A 19901-nucleotide genomic window follows, 5' to 3' on the forward strand; every position below is an offset into this window, starting at 1 on the left:
AGCAAATGACAGATGAGCTCAAGAAGGATCAGGTGTTTAACGCCTATTTGCTTCAGTCCTCACTTAAAAGGTTAACGATGACCTGATACTTAGCACAATATTAACAACAAAGGGGGAGGACATAAACCAAAATAGGAAAGAACAGGTTAAAGAATATTTAGGTCCATTAGATAACACTCAAGTCAACAGGACTTGATGATATAAGAAAACAACTGCAGAATGGAATGCTAAATAAAAAATCTAGATATTTTTCATTCACTCTGTGACGGGTTGGATCACAGAAACCCCCTGGGAGCTGCCACCTGATGTGCCAAGACTATGTCTGCTCCTGCTTTCCACCCTGTCAGCTTAGGATTTCAGTGCCCTGCCTGGTTTGAGCCAGACCCACTAGCCTGCTGTAAACCCAGACCCAGGTCTGAACCACGTCCCTTAAAAGCTGTGGGCTTAACTGAAAGCAGCTTACAGAAGTATTCCTGTCTTTAACACTCAGATGCCCAACTCCCAATGGGGTCCACACCCTAAGTAAATCCATTTTACCCTGTACAAAGCTTATACAAGATAAGCTCATAAATTGTTCACCCTCTATAACACTGACAGAGAAATATGCACAGCTGTTTGCCACCCCCCTCCCCGGTATTAATACATACTCTGGGTTACTTAATAAGTAAAAAGTGATTTTATTAAATACAGAAAGTAGGATTTAAGTGGTTCCAAGTAGTAACAGACAGAACAAAGTGAATTACCAAGCAAAATAAAATAACACACACAAGTCTAAGTCTAGTACAGCAATAAAACTGAATACAGATAAAATTTCACCCTTAGAGATGTTTCAATAAGTTTCTTTCACAGACTGGACACCTTCCTAGTCTGGTCACAATCCTTCCCCCTGGTACAGCCCTTGTTCCAGCTCAGGTGGTAGCTAGGGGATTCCTCATGATGACTCCTCTTTGGTCTGTTCCACCCACTTATATATCTTTTGCATAAGGTGGGAATTCCTTGTCCCTCTGGGTTCCCACCCCTCCTTCTCAATGGAAAAACACCAGATTAAAGATGGATTCCAGTTCAGGTGACATGATCACATGTCCTGTGAGACCCCAAGCCCTCATTCCTCCCAGCCTAACTCACAGGAAGGTCTGCCTGCAAACAGAGCCATCCACAGTCAGTTGTCATGGTTGATGGGAGCCATCAAGATTCCAAACCACGATTAATGGCCCACACTTTGCATAATTACAATAGGCCCTCAGAGTTATAGTACATATTTCTAGTTTCAGATACAATAGTGATACATTTATACAAATAGGATGACTACACTCAGTAGATTATTAGCTTTGTAGTGATACCTTACAAGAGACCTTTTGCACGAAGCATATTTTAGTTACATTATATTCACACTCATCAGCATACTTTCATAAAATCATATAGTGTGCAACGTCACACACTCACCATCACAATATTTCTCAGGAGGTTAAAGCCATCATTCATTTCACCTCTATTGTACTTAGGAAGCATAAGAATTTCCACAGAATATAAATAATAAAATCAAAGAATATGCCAATAATATGAGCCATTAACAACTTACCATGCTGTCTCTGTACACATCAAAAACAACTGGAAAGAAGAAAAATGGATTTGTTAGTTTCAAAATATATGTGGTTACACACATGGCTAAGTGTAAACAGATAAACAAGCGCTTGTAGCACAAATGCCCAAAGTTTAGTCTGCCTACAAAATGGAAAGCCCAGGACAGCGCTCATTTATGATGGAGAGTAGAAACAGCAATAGAGAAGTCCTGTTGCCAATGCATAGACTGGGTTTTCTACAGGTCTTTATTGTTTAATACAGATATTTCCACCCCAAAACATTTTATGATGCTCTTCGAAACAAAGGAGAGCTTACCTTCAATATTATTGTTTGTACTGTAGTAGCACTTAGAGGCCTTAATCAGGGATCAAGGCCCCATTGTGCTAGCTGTGGTACACACATGTAATAAAAAGAAAAGGAGTACTTGGGGCACCTTAGAGACTAACCAATTTATTTGAGCATAAGCTTTCGTGAGCTACAGCTCACTTCATCGGATGCATTCAGTGGAAAATACAGTGGGGAGATTTATATACATAGAGAACATAAAACAATGGGTGTTACCATACACACTGTAACCAGAGGATTGTACATAAATGAGGAAGCTACTTAAATGGAAATTAAAAGGAACAGTCACAAGGGTGAAATACCTGGAAACTGCACGGTGACTATTTAAAAACACCATAATAGAGGTGCAAACTAAATGTATGCCCTAAGTGGGGGAGGAGGAAACAGTAAGAGACCCACTCCTCCCCCCCAAAAGGCCACTATGGCTAAACAGAAGAGTAAAAGAGGCGGTTAGAGGGAAAAAAGGTATCCTTCAAAAATTGCAAGTCTAATCCTAGTGAGGGAAATAGAAAGAAGTATAAAATTTCAAGTTGAGCATACAAGGATAATAAGGCAGGCCAAGAAAGAATTTGAAGAGCAATTGGCTAAAGACACAAAAAACTACCAGCAATTTTTTTTCCCCCAGTACATCAGAACCAGGAAGCCAGGCAAACACTAAGTGGGGCCACTGGAGCAGTGGTACTCAACCACGCAGACGTCTTCCAGGGGGTTTGTCAATTCATCTGAATCAGCGTTTCTCAACCTGGTGGTCGTGATCCCCCGGGGGGGTCATGGGATGAGTTAAGTGGGGCAGTCACAAGTGCAGGGCTGGCGTTAGGGTGTGACAAGCCAGGCAACTGCCTATGGCCCCATGCTACAGGGGGCCCCACGAAGCTAAGTTACATGCTTCAGCCCCAGGTGGCGGGGCTCGGGCTTCAGATTCCTGAAATGGGTACAGTATTCTGGAAAGGTTGAGAACCACTGCACTGGAGGAGTGAGGGGCAAAAGGAGCACTCAAGGAAACTGAGGCCATTGTGGAGAAGCTAAATGAATTCTTTGCATTGGTCTTCACGGCAGAAGATATGGGGGAGTTCCCCACACCTTAACTATTCTTTTTAGGTGACAAATCTGAGGAACTGTCCCAGGCTGAGGCGTCAATTGAGAGGTTTTGAAATAAACTGATATATTAAACAGTAATAAGTTACCAGGCCAGATGGTATTCACCCAAGAGTTCTGAAGGAACTCAAATATGAAATTGTAGAAATACTAACTGTGGCATGTAACCTATCACTTAAATCAGACTTTGTGCCAGATGACTGGAAGGTAACTAATGAAACGTCAATCCTGTGATCCTGTCAATTACAGGCCTATAAGCCTAACTTCAGTACCAGGCAAACTGGTTGAGACTATGGTAAAAAACAGAATTATCAGGCAAATAAATGAACATGATTTGTTGGGGGAAGAGTCCACATGGCATTTGTAAAGGGAAATAATTCCTCACCAATCTATCAGAATTCACTGAGCATGTAAATAAGCATGTGGACAAAGGTGATCCAGTCGATATAGTGTACTTGGACTTTCAGAAAGACTATGACAAGACCCCTCACCAAAGACTCTTAAGCAAACTAAGTAGTCATGGGATAAGAAAGAAGGCCCTCTCATAGATCAGTAACTGGTTAAAAGATAGGATACAAAGGGTAGGAGTAAATGGTCAGTTTTCACAATGGAGAGCAGGGTCCTCCAAAGATCTGTACTGGAACCTGTGCTGTTGAACGTACTCAAATGATCTGGAAAAGTGGGTGAACAGTGAGGTGGCAAAATTTGTAGATGATACAGAATTACTCAGAATAGTTAAGTCCAAAGGAGACTGCGAAGATTTACAAAGGAATCTCCCTACCTGGGTGACTGGGCAACAAAATGGGAGATGAAATTCAATCTTGATAAAAGCAAAGTACTTCACATTGGAAAACATAATCCCAACTATACATACAAAATGATCGGGTCTAAATTAACTGTTACCACTCAAGAAAAATTTTGGAGTCGTGGATAGTTCTCTGAAAACATCTGCTCAAAGTGCAGCAGCAGTCAAAAAAACTAACAATGTTCAGAACCATCAGAAAAGGGTTAGATAATAAAACAGAAAATATCATAATGCCACTATATATATGTATCCATGGTACACCCACACCTTGAACACTGTGTGCAGTTCTGGTCGCCTCATCTCGAGAAAGATGCACTGAAATTGGAAAAGGTACAGAGAGAAGGGCAACACAAATGATTAAGAGTATGGAACAGGTTCCATATAAGGAGAGATTACAAAGAATGGGACTGTTCAGCTTGGAAAGGAGACGACTATGGCAGTCTGTATCTCAAAGCAGCACCGCGGAACCGCCCTATTCACCGTGGTCATATCATTATATGTTTTGTACGAAGTAGGCCTTGTGAGGCATCATTTTAAAAGTTGTAATCTGTTGAACATGAATATCCTGTTGGATTGTAGGCGCTATCATTGCATGTGAAGTTATGAAGTTTTGCTGTGTGTGTGTTACTGAAATATGTTGTGAAGTTGGGAACACTCAGAACCAGCATTTAGGTATAACAATGGAGCAGCCAGACTGTGTTAATGGCTCACCAACACCCATCGGGGAAAGAATCCACTGTCCCAGGAACTGTATACAATGGAGCTTGACCCACATCATAGCAAAAGATCTTTCCAGCAAGCTGGAAGAAACTATAAAAAGAGGGGCAGTGACATCGTGACTTGGCCTTACTCCCCCCCACAACTCAACACCTGGAAACACATCTGGAGGACAAAGATTGTGAACTGTGGAAGATGGCCCCAGGCTGGAGAAGAGTCCCAGTCTGTGTATTGAAGAACTATACCATCTGTTCAGGAGAGACACTGCTTGATTCAAATCCTGTTTAGTTTGTAGAACTCAGACTGCAAATTTATTTTATTTTTAGGTAAGCAACTTTAATCTCTATGCTTGCTACTTATAATTACTTAAAATGTCTCTCTCTTTAGTTAATAAATCTGTTTATATTTTACCTAAAACAGTGAGTGTTGATTGAAGTGCTTTGGAAATCTCAGCTCAGTTTACAAAGGCTAGTGTGTGTCCTCGCCACACTGAGGGAGGGGCAAACTGGGTAATGAACTTTCACTGGTCAGGCTTCTGCCCAGTGTGAGACAGTACAGTTATGGGGTGCAAGACTGGGGAGCTGGGGGAAATTGACTGGAGCCACTCTATTGTTGTTTCATGAGTGGCTAGGAGAAGCATTTATGTAACTCAGTTGGGGGTGTCCCTGCCTGTGGATGTTTGTGTAAGCGCAGCACCTGTCAGAGGTTTGTAGCTTGGTAACAGCACCACAGAGTGAGAGAGATACCCCAGATTGTGGGAAAGAGGGCTCAGCAGTCCCACTGTCCAGGATGCACCCCAGGAACCCCATCACAACAACTAAGGGCGGATATAATAGAGGTCTATAAAGTCATGAATGGTATAGAGAAAGTGAATAAGGAAGTGTTATTTGCCCCGTCACAAAAAACAAGAACTAAGGGTCACCTGATGAAATTAATAGGCAGCAGGTTTAAACCAAATAAAAGGAAGTACTTCATACAATATACAGTCAACCTGTAGAACTCTTTGCCATGGGATATTATGAAGGCCAAAAATATAACTAATTAAAAAAAATAGATAAATTAAGTGGACGATAAGTCCATCAATGACTATTAGCCAAGATGGGCAGGGACACAACCCCATGCTCTGGATGTCCCTGAACAGCCAGAAGCTGGGACTGGATGACTGGGGATGGATCACTCAATAATTGCCCTGTTCTGTTTATTCCTGCTGAACCATCCGGCACTGGCCACTGTTGGAAGACAGGATATTGGGCTATATGGATCACTGGTGTGACCTAGTATGGCCATTCTTATGTCTTCCTACGCAGAGTTACACACAGACTTTTTGAAAACTCAGGCCATGTCTACATGCAGAACTTGCACCTGTTTAATTGAAGTAATTTAAAAACTGATTTAGTGAAACCCGTAAAACCGCTGTGTGGTCACTCTTATTTCAGCATTAAGAATAGCTTATTGCAGCTTGGCTTAAACCACTTCCCAATTGACTTTAGCTAAACTGAAATAAAGCTGGCTTAAACTAAAGTGTGTGTCTACACAGCCTTTTGCACCGGTTTAGCTAAATCAATTTAAAAATCACCTCAAGTTAAACCTGTACAATTTTCTCAGGCAGACAAGCCCCAAGTCTGGCTGTTCATCTGTGCAAGGAACAACACGTAATGGAAAAAGAAACCTGGCATCTCTGCTCAACCAAGCTTATTGATTAACAGAAACAGGAGATGTGAGCACACTTGTTTCATTGATGCAAAAGCTACAGGTACTTCATAGTAATGTCATCTTTGTCAATTTAAATCAGGCCCAAGGCAGTGATGACCATAAATCATTGCAATCTGATGGTTGTTTGATGCTCCTAGCTAGTTGTCAGTGGACAGGCATTCACATCACAACTGGTACTAAGTGGCACCATTGGCTGGTAATCTTTGCCCAATAAAAAATCTAAACAAGCAAGAACACTTGAGCTACTCCCTCTCCCACAGAGGTGCCTCCCGGACAGAACTGAGGTGTTTTGGTGGGGATTTATGAGACAACTTGCTCCACTATTGCCCACGCTGTACCATGCATTCATAGCTAAACTGAAGGTTTCAGATGCAAAGGCTACTAATTCAGTACCTTTCGTAAGGGTAATTAAAAATGAGGATTAAGAAAAAGTTTTCCACATTCCTCTTCATTTTTTGGGATAGTATTTTGAACTTTTTAAAATTAGTTAAAAGTTTTTCTTAAAAAAAAAATTCATCCCTCTATTCTCTAACTGCTATGAATCTGAGGTACTCCAGCTGCAATTATTCAGCACTTCCATCTGGACATGGTACTAATCCAAGTGGAAAAAGCGCAAACAACTCTCTCTGTGAACAGCAGAGAAGCTAGGGAAGATTGCCAGAAAAACTAGAACACTATAACTTAAAAAAAAAAAAAAAATGGAAGTGAGAAGAACCTATTTAATAAAAAACAGAATCAATTTGCTACCCAACAGTGAATATTGTAACTGTCAATAGACAAGCTGGAAACAAAAATTAAAATCAATAGACACAAACAAACAAAAAACCCACTGTTGTGTGGCACTTCCTGGAAGTAGCCTTCCAAAGAGAGAAGATCAGCATTTATTAGTGTCTGAGCCCACAGATTTGCAAGACTTCATCAGGTAAGGTCACCCTGAAGTATTCTTTTCTCAAAAGAGAATTCAGAAGGAGAGCTCTCTCTATTTGGTATGAGGAGAAAGACTAAAGAAAGCCAGATGGCAGCAACCAGTAGAAAATCTTTTCCCCACCCACAGACCGCACTTTAGGAGCCTAACTCTAGGCACCCATTTTTTAAAAGATTGGTCTCATTTCCTATGTATCAATTGATGACATATCAGATAAAATCATGTTGGAAATAACGTAGAGGGGAAAAGCAAGATGATAATCAGAATGACATGATCTTCTGTTTGGATTTTTCACAGCTCTTTAGGTCTAGAAACACTATCACACTCGACACTGCTTTCAGGGCCACTAGCCTTCTCCAAGGACAGTGATCAGGACAAACAGAATTCCAGCCTCTGAGACTATCAAGGTTCTTTCATAAGATACCTGTCTCTGCAAGATTAACAACAATAATTCAGTAAAACATAGGTTGGCATGAGAAAACGTCACTTTTCAGAAAAATCAAGGGGAGGGAAGATTGATTTGGTCACTAGATTGCAAGCCCCTTTGGGCTGTTCTAGGTTTCTACAGTGCCTATCACAGTGAGGTCCTGGCCCATAACTAGGGCTCCTAGGGACTATGGTAATACAAATGGAAAATAAATCTAATCCAGCAAACCATTTAAACATGCACAGGCTTAACCATTTGACAGGGTTATTGGCCTAGTAGATGAGGAGAAGCAGTAGAGGTGATATCTTGATTTTAGTAAGGTTTTTGACACAGGCCCACTGGACAGTCTCATAAGCAACCTAACAAAATGGCATCTAGATGAAATTATTACAAGGCAGGTGCAAAACTGTTTGAAAGGCTGTAATCAAAGAGTAGTTATCAACAGTTCACTGTCAAACTGGGAGGATGTATCTAGTGGGGTCCTGCAGGGGTCTGTTTTGGGTTCAGTTCTATTCAATATGTTCATTCATGACTTAGATAATGGAGTGGAGAGCATGTTTATAAAATGTGCAGATGACGCCAAGATGGGAGAGGTCGCAAGCATTTGGAGGACAGGACCAGAATTCAGATTGACCTTGACAAATCAGAGAACTGGTCTGAAATCAACAAGATGAAGTTCAATACAGATCAGCAAAAAGTAGTATGTTTAGGAAGAAAAAAATATCAAATGCACAACTACCACATGAGGAATAACTGTTTAGGCAGTAGAAATGCTGAAAAAGAACTGAGGGGTATAGTGGATCATAGATTAAATGAGTCAACAATGTGATAAAGTTGCAATAAAGGCCAATACCATTCTGGGGTGTATTAGCAGAAGCGTTGTATGTAAGACAAGGGAAGTTAACTGTTCTGCTCTACTCAGCTATAGTGAGACCTCCGTTGGAGTAGTGTGTTCAGCTCTGGGCACCACACTTCAAGAAACCTGATGGAGATACTGTAAGAAACTGTTTTACACTGGGCAGGGGATGGATTGAGTCTTAAGCATTCACATAACTTTAAACTTCCTGAAAAAGCACAAGATCAAATCCGCACAGACACACCCCTGGAACCCCGACCTGGGATATTCTATCTACTACCCAAGATCCATAAACCTGGAAATCCTGGGTGCCCCATCATCTCAGGCATTGGCACCCTGACAGCAGGATTGTCTGGCTATGTAGACTCTCTCCTCAGGCCCTACGCTACCAGCACTCCCAGCTACCTTCGAGACACCACTGACTTCCTGAGGAAACTACAATCCATCGGTGATCTTCCTGAAAACACCCTCCTGGCCACTATGGATGTAGAAGCCCTCTACACCAACATTCCACACAAAGATGGACTACAAGCCGTCAAGAACACTATCCCTGATAATGTCACGGCTAACCTGATGGCTGAACTTTGTGACTTTGTCCTTACCCATAACTATTTTACATTTGGATACAATGTATACCTTCAGATCAGCGGCACTGCTATGGGTACCCGCATGGCCCCACAGTATGCCAACATTTTTATGGCTGATTTAGAACAACATTTCCTCAGCTCTTGTCCCCTAATGCCCCTACTCTACTTGCGCTATATTGATGACATCTTCATCATGTGGACCCATGGAAAAGAAGCCCTTGAGGAATTTCACCATGATTTCAACAATTTCCATCCCACCATCAACCTCAGCCTGGTCCAGTCCACACAAGAGATCCACTTCCTGGACACTACAGTGCTAATAAACAATGGTCTCATAAACACCACCCTATACCGGAAACCTACTGACCGCTATTCCTACCTACATGCCTCCAGCTTTCACCCTGACCACACCACACGATCCATCGTCTACAGCCAAGCTCTGCGATACAACCGCATTTGCTCCAACCCCTCAGACAGAGACAAACACCTACAAGATCTCTATCAAGCATTCTTACAACTACAATACCCACCTGCGGAAGTGAAGAAACAGATTGATAGAGCCAGAAGAGTTCCCAGAAGTCACCTACTACAGGACAGGCCTAACAAAGAAAATAACAGAACGCCACTAGCCGTCACCTTCAGCCCCCAATTAAAAACCCTCCAACGCATTATTAGGGATCTACAACCTATCCTGAAGGATGACCCAACAGTCTCACAAATCTTGGGAGACAGGCCAGTCCTTGCCTACAGACAGCCCCCCAACCTGAAGCAAATACTCACCAACAACCACATACCACACAACAGAACCACTAACCCAGGAACCTATCCTTGCAACAAAGCCCGTTGCCAACTGTGCCCACATATCTATTCAGGGGACACCATCACAGGGCCTAATAACATCAGCCACACTATCAGAGGCTCGTTCACCTGCACATCCACCAATGTGATATATGCCATCATGTGCCAGCAATGCCCCTCTGCCATGTACATTGGTCAAACTGGACAGTCTCTACATAAAAGAATAAATGGACACAAATCAGATGTCAAGAATTATAACATTCATAAACCAGTCGGAGAACACTTCAATCTCTCTGGTCACGCAATTACAGACATGAAGGTCGCTATCTTACAACAAAAAAACTTCAAATCCAGACTCCAGCGAGAAACTGCTGAATTGGAATTCATTTGCAAATTGGATACTATTAATTTAGGCTTAAATAGAGACTGGGAGTGGCTAAGTCATTATGCAAGGTAGCCTATTTCCCCTTGTTTTTTCCTACCCCCCCCCCCCCGATGTTCTGGTTAAACTTGGATTTATGCTGGAAATGGCCCACCTTGATTATCATACACATTGTAAGGAGAGTGGTCAGTTTGGATGAGCTATTACCAGCAGGAGAGTGAGTTTGTGTGTGTGTGGGGGGGGTGGGGGCGGGGGGCGGAGGGTGAGAAAACCTGGATTTGTGCTGGAAATGGCCCAACTTGATCATCATACACATTGTAAGGAGAGTGATCACTTTAGATAAGCTATTACCAGCAGGAGAGTGGGGTGGGAGGAGGTATTGTTTCATGGTCTCTGTGTATATAATGTCTTCTGCAGTTTCCACAGTATGCATCCGATGAAGTGAGCTGTAGCTCACGAAAGCTTATGCTCAAATAAATTGGTTAGTCTCTAAGGTGCCACAAGTACTCCTTTTCTTTTAACTTTAAACTTGTGAGTTGTCCCATTGAAGTCAATGGGGCTACCCACTAAACATGAGCAGCTCACTGACTTCAACAGGACAATTCACATGCTTAAAATTATGTGCATACTTAAGTGGTTTGCTGGATTGGGAGAGTGTGGAGATTGTTCCCACTGTGAAATGTTTTGCAATTTTAGTTTTTAAACCACAATGAAGTGCAAGTTACTTCTACTACTGCAGTGGGAATCTGTTAAATTATAGTCCAGCTATGAAAAGGTCTAAGCAGCTAAAATGTTGAATGTCAACATTTAAAAAAAAAAAAAATATATATATATATAAAAAAAACTTCTTGGAAACAGACTTACAATTCCTTTTTTCAAAAGATATCATAGCTGTTCTAATGGCAAACATTTGGTAGCATTTTAATCTTCATAAATAACTGATCCACATACTTTCTTATTAAATGTTCTTTCATATATGTTTCCATCCCCAATGTTCAGTTCTGAATGTTTTGTTAATTTTAAAAAAAATCAATGAAGTAGTTAAACAAAAAAGCATCAGCACCCTTTTTGAAGGGACCATTTAATCAATATTTTTACTGAAAGGATCCAGCCTATTCCTTTAGTCATTGTTGGTAACTACCCATCATTTAAGATCCTGAATTGCTCTAGGCACTCATGTTACAGAACTGGCCTTTTTTCCCCCTGCAGTATTTATTAGGGCTGTCAAGCGATTAAAAAAAATGAATTACAATTCATCACACTGTTAAACAATAATAGAATACCATCTATTTTAATAATTTTGGATGTCTTCTACATTTTCAAATATATTGATTTCAATTACAACACGTACAAAGTGTACAGTGCTCACTTTATATTTATTTTTTATTACAAGTTTTTGCACTGTAAAAAAAAACAGTTTTTTTCAATTCACCTCATATAAGTACTGCAGTGCAATCTCTTTATCATGAAAGTTGAACTTACAAATGTAGAATTATGTACAAAAAAACCTGCATTGTTGTCACATAACTACACTCCAAAACAATGTAAAACTTCAGAGCTTACAAGTCAACTCACTCCTACTTCTTGTTCAGCCAAATGCTCAGACAAACAAGTTTGTTCACATTTACAGGAGATAATGCAGCCCACTTCTTATTTACAATGTCACCTGAAAGTGAGAACAGCCGTTCTCACGGCACTGTTGTAGCCAGCATCGCAAGATATTTACATGCCAGATGTGCTAAGATTCATATATCCCTTCATGCTTCAACCACCATTCCAGAGGACATACGTCCATGTTGATGACGGGTTCTGCTTGATAACTATCCAAAGCAGTGCGGACCGACGCATGTTCATTTTCGTCACCCGAGTCAGATGCCACCAGCAGAAAGTTGATTTTCTTTTTTGTAATTCGGGTTCTGTAGTTTCCGCATTGGAGCGTTGCTTTTTTAAGACTTCTGAAGACATGCTCCACACCTCATCCCTCTCAGATTTTGGAAGGCACTTCAGATTCTTAAACCTTGAGTCGAGTGCTGTAGCTAACTTTAGAAATCTCACATGCTACCTTCTTTGAGTTATATCAAATCTGCAGTGAAAGTGTTCTTACAATGAACATGTGCAGGGTCATCATCCAAGACTGCTGTAACATGAAATATATGGCAGAATGCGGGTAAAACAGAGCAGGGACATACAATTCTCCCCCAAGGAGTTCATTCACAAATTTCATTAACACATTGTTTTAACGAGTGTCATCAGCATGGAAGCATGTCCTCTAGAATGGTGGCTGAAGCATGAAGGGGCATACGAATGTTTAGCATATCTGGCACGTAAATACTTTGCAACGCCGACTACAGAAGTGCCATGCAAATGCCTGTTCTCACTTTCAGGTGACATTTCTAATAATAAGAGGGCAGCATTATCTACTCATCTGGAGTACTGTGTCCAGTTTTGGGCCCCACACTACAAGAAGGATGTGGATAAATTGGAGAGAGTCCAGCGAAGGGCAACAAAAATGATTAGGGGTCTAGAGCACATGACTTATGAAGAGAGGCTGAGGGAGCTGGGATTGTTTAGTCTGCAGAAGAGAAGAATGAGGGGGGATTTGATAGCTGCTTTCAACTACCTGAAAGGGGGTTCCAAAGAGGATGGCTCTAGACTGTTCTCAATGGTAGCAGATGACAGAACGAGGAGTAATGGTCTCAAGTTGCAATGGGGGAGGTTTAGATTGGATATTAGGAAAAACTTTTTCACTAAGAGGGTGGTGAAACACTGGAATGCGTTACCTAGGGAGGTGGTAGAATCTCCTTCCTTAGAGGTTTTTAAGGTCAGGCTTGACAAAGCCCTGGCTGGGATGATTTAACTGGGAATTGGTCCTGCTTCGAGCAGGGGGTTGGACTAGATGACCTTCTGGGGTCCCTTCCAACCCTGATATTCTATGATTCTATGATTCCTGTAAATGTAAACAAACTTGTTTGTTTTAGCGATTGGCTGAACAAGAAGTAGGACCGAGTGGACTTGTAGGCTCTGAAGTTTTACATTGTTTTGTTTTTGAGTGCAGTTATGTAACAACAACAAAAATCTATATTTGTAAGTTGCACTTTCATGACAAACAGATTGCACTACAGTACTTGTATGAGGTGAACTGAAAAATACTATTTCTTTTGTTTATCATTTTTACAGTGCAAATATCTGTAATAAAAAATATACACTTTGACTTCAATTACAACACAGAATACAATATATATGAAAATGTAGAAAAACATCCAAAATATTTAATAAATTTCAATTGGTATTCTATTGTTTAACCATGCAATTAAAACTGCGATTAATCCGATTAAATTTTTTAATCACAATTAATTTTTTTGAGTTAATCATGAGAATTATGTGCAATTAATTAATAGCCCTAGTATTTATTTATTGGGAAGTATTAACTGGTTTACAAATCTGTGCCATGTAAATATCAGAAGTAAAATAATTACTACAGTGAACTTTTGTTTAAAGAGATATTATATAGAAATATAGTCATGAGATCTCTGTTTAATGGCGTTACAACATCTAGGACATCTCTTGCAGTGATTTTATTAAACTGAGCAAAATCTAATAAGACATTCAGCAGACAAGGCATATTTATCAGATGTTGATATTTAAAAAATTGGAGGTGTGCTTTTTTTTTTTTTGCAGGTGAATAAACTTAACTATTGAATAAAAGGTAACCAAATATCTAAATACCTATTTGCCCCCTATCTGTTTTGTTGGGTACATAATTAATGTGTAATTTTTCCTTACCACCAACCTCCTCTTTTTTTTTTTTTTTTAAATCATTCCTCTACAGGTGGAAGGACTGACATTTTCAGTGAATACAAAACTCTCTCAAATCAAAGAGCCAAACACCGTGCAAGCAGCAACTAGCATTAGCATGCAGTCAGAGAACAAAAACATTACATAGCTGTAGAGTTAAGATATTAGCAATGTCAAATATTACTAGGAAATATTATTTTTCACTGGTATTTCTAAGTAACTGTAGGAAACAATCCCAGGCTGGCAAGCAGCTACAGCATCCTGGGCTGGCAAGCAGCTGATAGGCCTCATTTCTACTTTCTTGGCCTTGCAAGCCCTTTTGAGCCCAGAACTCATAGTGAAGTCAATGGGAGTTCCATGAAGAAATGTTTGAAGGATCAGGCCCCCAGATTCTATTTTAAAGTTAATTTTTACTTGTGTGACTAATAAGCAATTAGGAACTTCCATAAAACATTTCCCACTTCCCACAATCTTGCTTTCTAATACAACCCTTAAAGAGATACTTACAATCTTCATCCAAGAATTTATATTGAATGTGCTTCTTGAAGAACTCCTGTATACATCTACAGATCTCGTCGTTTTGTTTAGAGATATGCTCATAGTATTGAGTGTAGTCTCTCTGGGATATACCTGTTATGAATTCAATTAATTAATTAATTACATATGTACATTTTACAGCCTTTTTTTTTTCTTTTCTTTTTTTTAAGTGTTACTGAGATGCCAAGAAGTTAGTGGGACAGGATTGAGTTATTAGAAAGATGCACATTGTGATCTATATTGAAAAATATCAATTTTAAATGCAACAAAATAACACTCCCAGCAGCTTACTCTTCAGCTTTACTTTCCAGTGTTTGAAGATTCTCCCCCCCACTACAAGACAGACAGACAGACACCCCTGGTGGTTTGCCACTTTCGTTATATGAGGACACTGTCTCAGTTTCCCACATTTTTAATAACTCCCTTTCTCATCAAAAGCCTAAAGCTGAGTTCCCACTGAATTACTAGCTTGACCTTCAGTGGTCCTCAAGCCAACCCTCTGACAGGCAAGCTACCTCAAGCTTAAAATCCCACTTAATTTGAGCTAGAGATTTTTGTGTGTGGGCACAAGTTGGATTAGGGGCAACACTTGAGTTATACCTCTAGCTAACAGTGCTGTGAAAACAAGACCTATGTCAAAGCCTGTCAGGTCCAAAGAAGCTGAGCAAAACACCTTTTTTCAAACTCAATCATAAAAGATTAGGGTTGGAAGAGACCTCAGGAGGTTATCTAGTCCAATCCCCTGCTCAAAGCATCAGAGGGATTGAAAGAGAGAAAAGGAGTCACTGCTGACTACTGCATCCTGCTGCAGAACACTTATTTTACTGTGCTGACAGAAGCCAGTGTGGCTCCTTACTTCTGTCTGTACATCCAGAGTCACTGAAGCTAAGTGGCACACAGCTCTAAAAGCAGTACTAATTGCTGCTGCACAAGACAAAATGGGAGCTCACTTAGCCCTCTTTCAAGGGTATATAACCTCCTGTATAGGAGCTCTTAAAATCATCATTGTGGCAAAATCCCTAAAGGAAGAAGCTTCCTTGAAAATCAAGTGCCATTCCGATGGATTTCTACCTAGGCCCTTAATGTAATAAGGCTGGATGTTCAGTCTATGTCCATCACTGGCAATTTCATGGCGCTACCAAAGGTTTTGGTGACCACATGATCGTCAATCATGTCGCAGCATTCCTTGGTCCCTACACTTTGTAATTTATGGGTCTTCCATCCTAATATCATCTCCATACCAAGAAAGCCACCAAAACTGAATCAGCACTGATTGAGGTGGTTGCTGGGTTCAGCTATGAATGTCCTCATTTCTGGTCTTGTCCTGCCACTTAATATTGAGCAGCTGATGAAGACAAGAATCGAAAATGTCAGTCTGCCACTCTTAAGCCTTCCTCAGTGCTCAGCTTTCACTGCCATACAACAGAGTTAGCACAAGTGTGGTTCTCTAGCTGCAAGCTTTATAGCTAGCTTGACATTATGATGTTCCCACAGAGGCCTCTGAAGGCCCTGAAATATGGCACCAGCTGCTGCTGCTATTTGAGTGTCCAGATTCTTTGAGTATCCTCCAGCGCTGTCTACAACACTGTGCAAATATTTTAAAATTGCCAGCTGCTCACGTCCCATCTGGACAGGTTGCTACTGACCTGGCTGTAATCTGGAACTGGAGGCTGCTTGATGTTAATGGCCAGGGACTTTATTTTTAAAAATAATTCTAGCTCTGAAATGGGGTGGGGCAAATTAGCCCCAGCTGCGGCCCATGTACGCAGCCAAACCTTTTCTATGTGGCTGTTTTATAGGTAACATCTTTACATAAGATGGGAAGGTCCTTTGTCATTTTACATTTTTGAAATAAATGGTGAAAGGTATATTTATTACATTTTTAAAATTAGAATTTAGCAGTTAAGGGCCTGTAATACATCATGAGGGAAATATAGGAGGGGGAAAAAAAAGATTCTAATCAAAACCCTCAGCATCACATCACACCTATGTTTTATTATATATTTAACCCTTTGGATACGTGCTAATCCTACAGTTAACAATAGAAGACTGACCAGCTCCTTTTACCATAGTGAGTAGGAAGGTTATGTGGCCACCTTGTGCCCCAGTTGTTTTCTGGACATTGCAGCTACTTGGGACTCCTTGAAGAAGTCTCTACCCGCCCTGCCTACTTCTGCCAGGAACTTTTTCTCCCATGCTCTTTACTTGATGTAGTGCTGGGCAACCATCCAGGGTAGAGGAGGCTGGAAACAGTGCAGAGAGGGGAGGAACTTAGCTCTGTATAGTGAAAGGAACAGTGGTCATGACTGCTCGTCAGGAGACGAGGCACAGTCTAGGAAAGCAGGAAGGCTCTCATTTGATTAAAATTGATAGGCCCTCAGTAAAAAGCGTGAAAGGAAAAATGCCTTCATTTATAGTGCTCTCAGGTTAAATCCAAATATAGTCTCACAGTATCTTAAAATTGATCCAAAAGCAACTTTCATAACAATTTACTCCACTGGAATGAAATCCGAGGCGTTGTTTCGCTAATTCACTTCAATAGAGCGATCTCTTGTATCCAAAGCCTCACAAATGATAAACTGCCTTGCATTTGAGGCTCACAATTGCAGACATTTTCTTTGTTTAGAAGACACTGGTTTAAATTGGCATCAATAAGATTATTCAAACCTGATACACTTAACGTATATCCTCAGCGACAGATGCTTTGACACTGGATACATAAACACGACCAACTGCACAAAACCCTGCTGGACACTGACAAATCAAGACGTTCTATTATTAAAGCATGAGTAACTTATGAAAAGAGAAAGCCATAACCTCCCACTACAGACATATGGATTACAACTGTTTGCTATTTTAAACTATATAACAAACAATATCAGAGCTTGCAATTTAACATAAGAATATTGATTACCTTTTCACAGGCATGTTCTTAATCCACGTATGTGAAGTGGGGAGCTTGTGAGCTTAATTGAATTTTTAATTACCAATAGTACTGCAAAGCCGACTGCAGGCCCAATATCACACCAAAAGAAGGTGGCAACTCTGGGGATGCAGCCGTCTAATTGCAAGTGTGCACTTCTCTAACACAGGATGAAGTGTTACTCCTAATCTTGGTTGACAAACGTGTCCATTTTAAGGAAATGGGAATGCAGGCATGTAGCTGGAATTATTTGCAGAAATGCAACTGACATGCCAATTAAAAAAAACTTGGCAGGTTTGTTATGTTTTAAAATATAACATGATGAAATGTATATTGGAAAATTTTTGTAAGACATAGTACACATACCCTGGGGTATTTGCAATTATTTGTATTGTGGACATGTGTTTGTCTAATCTGTTTTTAAAAACCAACAACAGAGATTCCACAACCTCCCTAATTTGTTCCAGTGCTTAACTACCCCTAGTTAGGAAGTTTTTCCTAATGTCTAACCTAACTCTCTCTTGCTGCAATTTAAGCCTCTTATTTCTTGTCCTGTCCTCAGTGAATAAGGAGAACAATTTATCACCCTCCTCTTTATAACAACCTTTTATGTACTTGAAAAGACTGAAGGAGGACATGATTGCAGCCTTCTTTTCCAGTCTAAACTAGTCCAATTTTTTTCTATCTTTCATCATATTTGTTGCTTTCCTCTGGACTTCAATTTGTCCATGTCGTTCCCAAAACGTGGTGATCTGAACACAGAACTCCAGTTGAGGTCTTCTCAGCACTGAATAGAGTGGAAGAATTACTTCTAATGTCTTCCTTACAACACTGCTGCTAATACATCCCAGAATGAAATTTGCTTTTTTTCCCCAGGAGTATCATGTTGATGACTCTCATTTAGTTTGTGATCCACTATAACCCCCAGATCCTTTTCTCCAGTATCCCTTCCTAAGCAGCCATTTCCCATTTTGCATTTGTGCAATTCATTATTCCTTCTTAAGTATTGTACTTTGCATTTGTCTTTATTGAATTTTATCCTACTCATTTCAGACCATTTCTCCAGTTTATCAAGATCATTTTTAATTCTAATAAGATATTGAATAGAACCAGACTCAAAATAGATCCCTGAAACAAAAAAGGCATTTAACACTTCAGCCATTGCTACGTTTTCTGTTATTGTCTTTCTCTCCTGAGTAGTGGTCCTACCCTGTCCTTGGCATTCCTCATGTATTTGTAAAATATTTTTTTTTTGTTCCCCTTTGTGTCCCTAGCTACTTAAATCTAGTTTTTCCTTGGTCTTTCTAATTTTGTCCCTACATGCTTTTTTTTTAAATTTTATTTTATTTAATATAACTTTATCCTTTGTAATTTGACCTAGCTCTAGCTTCCATTTTTTGTATGACACTCTTTTGAGTTTCAGGTCATTGAAGATCTTCTGGTTAAGCCAGAGTGGTCTCTTCTCATAGCTTCTATCTTTCCTATGCATTGGGATAGTTTGCTCTTGTGACCTTGCTAACGTCTCTTTAAAAAAAACTGCAAACTCTCCTGAATTTTTTTTCCCTTAGACTTGCTTCCTATGGGATCTTACCTACCAATTCTCTGAGTTTGCTAAAGTCTGCCTTCTTGAACTCCATTGTCTTTATTCTGCTGTTTTCCCTCCTATCATCCCTTAGAACCATGAACTCTACCATTTCAGGATCACGTTCACCCAAGCTGTCTTCCACCTTCTAATTTTCAACCAGTTCCTCCCGGTTTGTCAGAATCAAATCTAGGACAGCCTCTCCCCTACTTGCTTTCTCCACCTTCCGTAATCAAAAGTTGTCTTCTATGCATTCGAAGAACCTGTTGGATAATCTGTGCCTTGCTGTATTATTTTCCCAACAGAAGTCTAGGTAATAGAGTCCACCACCACCTCCAAGCCCTGTGCTTTGGATGATTTTGTTAGTTCTTAATAAAAAAAAAAAAAAAAAGCAGAGTCATCCACCTCTTTTTCCTGGTTAGGTGGCCCTACCATAACCCACCCTTGTTTTTTTTTTAACCCTTTTATCCTTACCCAGAGATTTTCAACAGGTCTGCCTCTCACTTCTATCTTAAGATCTGTGCAAGTGTATACATCTTTGACAAACAAGGCAACACACCTCCTCCCTTTTTTCTCCGCCTGTCCTTCCTGAACAAGCTGTATCCTTCTATACCGATATTCTAGTCCTGTGAATTATCACACCAAGTCTCTGTGATGCTAATCATGTCCGATTTGTGGTTATTCACTAGTATTTCTAGTTCTTCCTGTTTATTCCCCAAACGTCTTGCATTGGTATGTACACATCTAAGATGTTCATCAGATTTCCCATCTATATTCCTTCTTGTCTCTCCTTGTTCCCCCTAGATTCTGACCCCTTGCCAGGTCTCCAAGTA

At 40.3% G+C, this 19901-nt stretch overlaps 1 protein-coding gene across 2 annotated transcripts in view; it reads right to left on the bottom strand.

The window, feature by feature from the left end:
* The window catches only part of CDC123 (cell division cycle 123), a 79947-nt gene that overhangs the window by 27360 nt on the left and 32686 nt on the right, over window positions 1–19901 (bottom strand). For both annotated transcript variants that reach the window (XM_074942624.1, XM_074942623.1), the window contains 2 exons: window positions 14534–14656; window positions 1580–1608 (listed from right to left, as the gene is read on the bottom strand). In XM_074942624.1, coding sequence (XP_074798725.1) covers window positions 1580–1608; window positions 14534–14656 — 152 coding nt within the window. The remainder of the gene's footprint in view (window positions 1–1579; window positions 1609–14533; window positions 14657–19901) is intronic.

This window comes from Natator depressus, chromosome 1, assembly GCF_965152275.1.
Source record: "Natator depressus isolate rNatDep1 chromosome 1, rNatDep2.hap1, whole genome shotgun sequence".
Taxonomy (NCBI): domain Eukaryota; kingdom Metazoa; phylum Chordata; order Testudines; family Cheloniidae; genus Natator; species Natator depressus.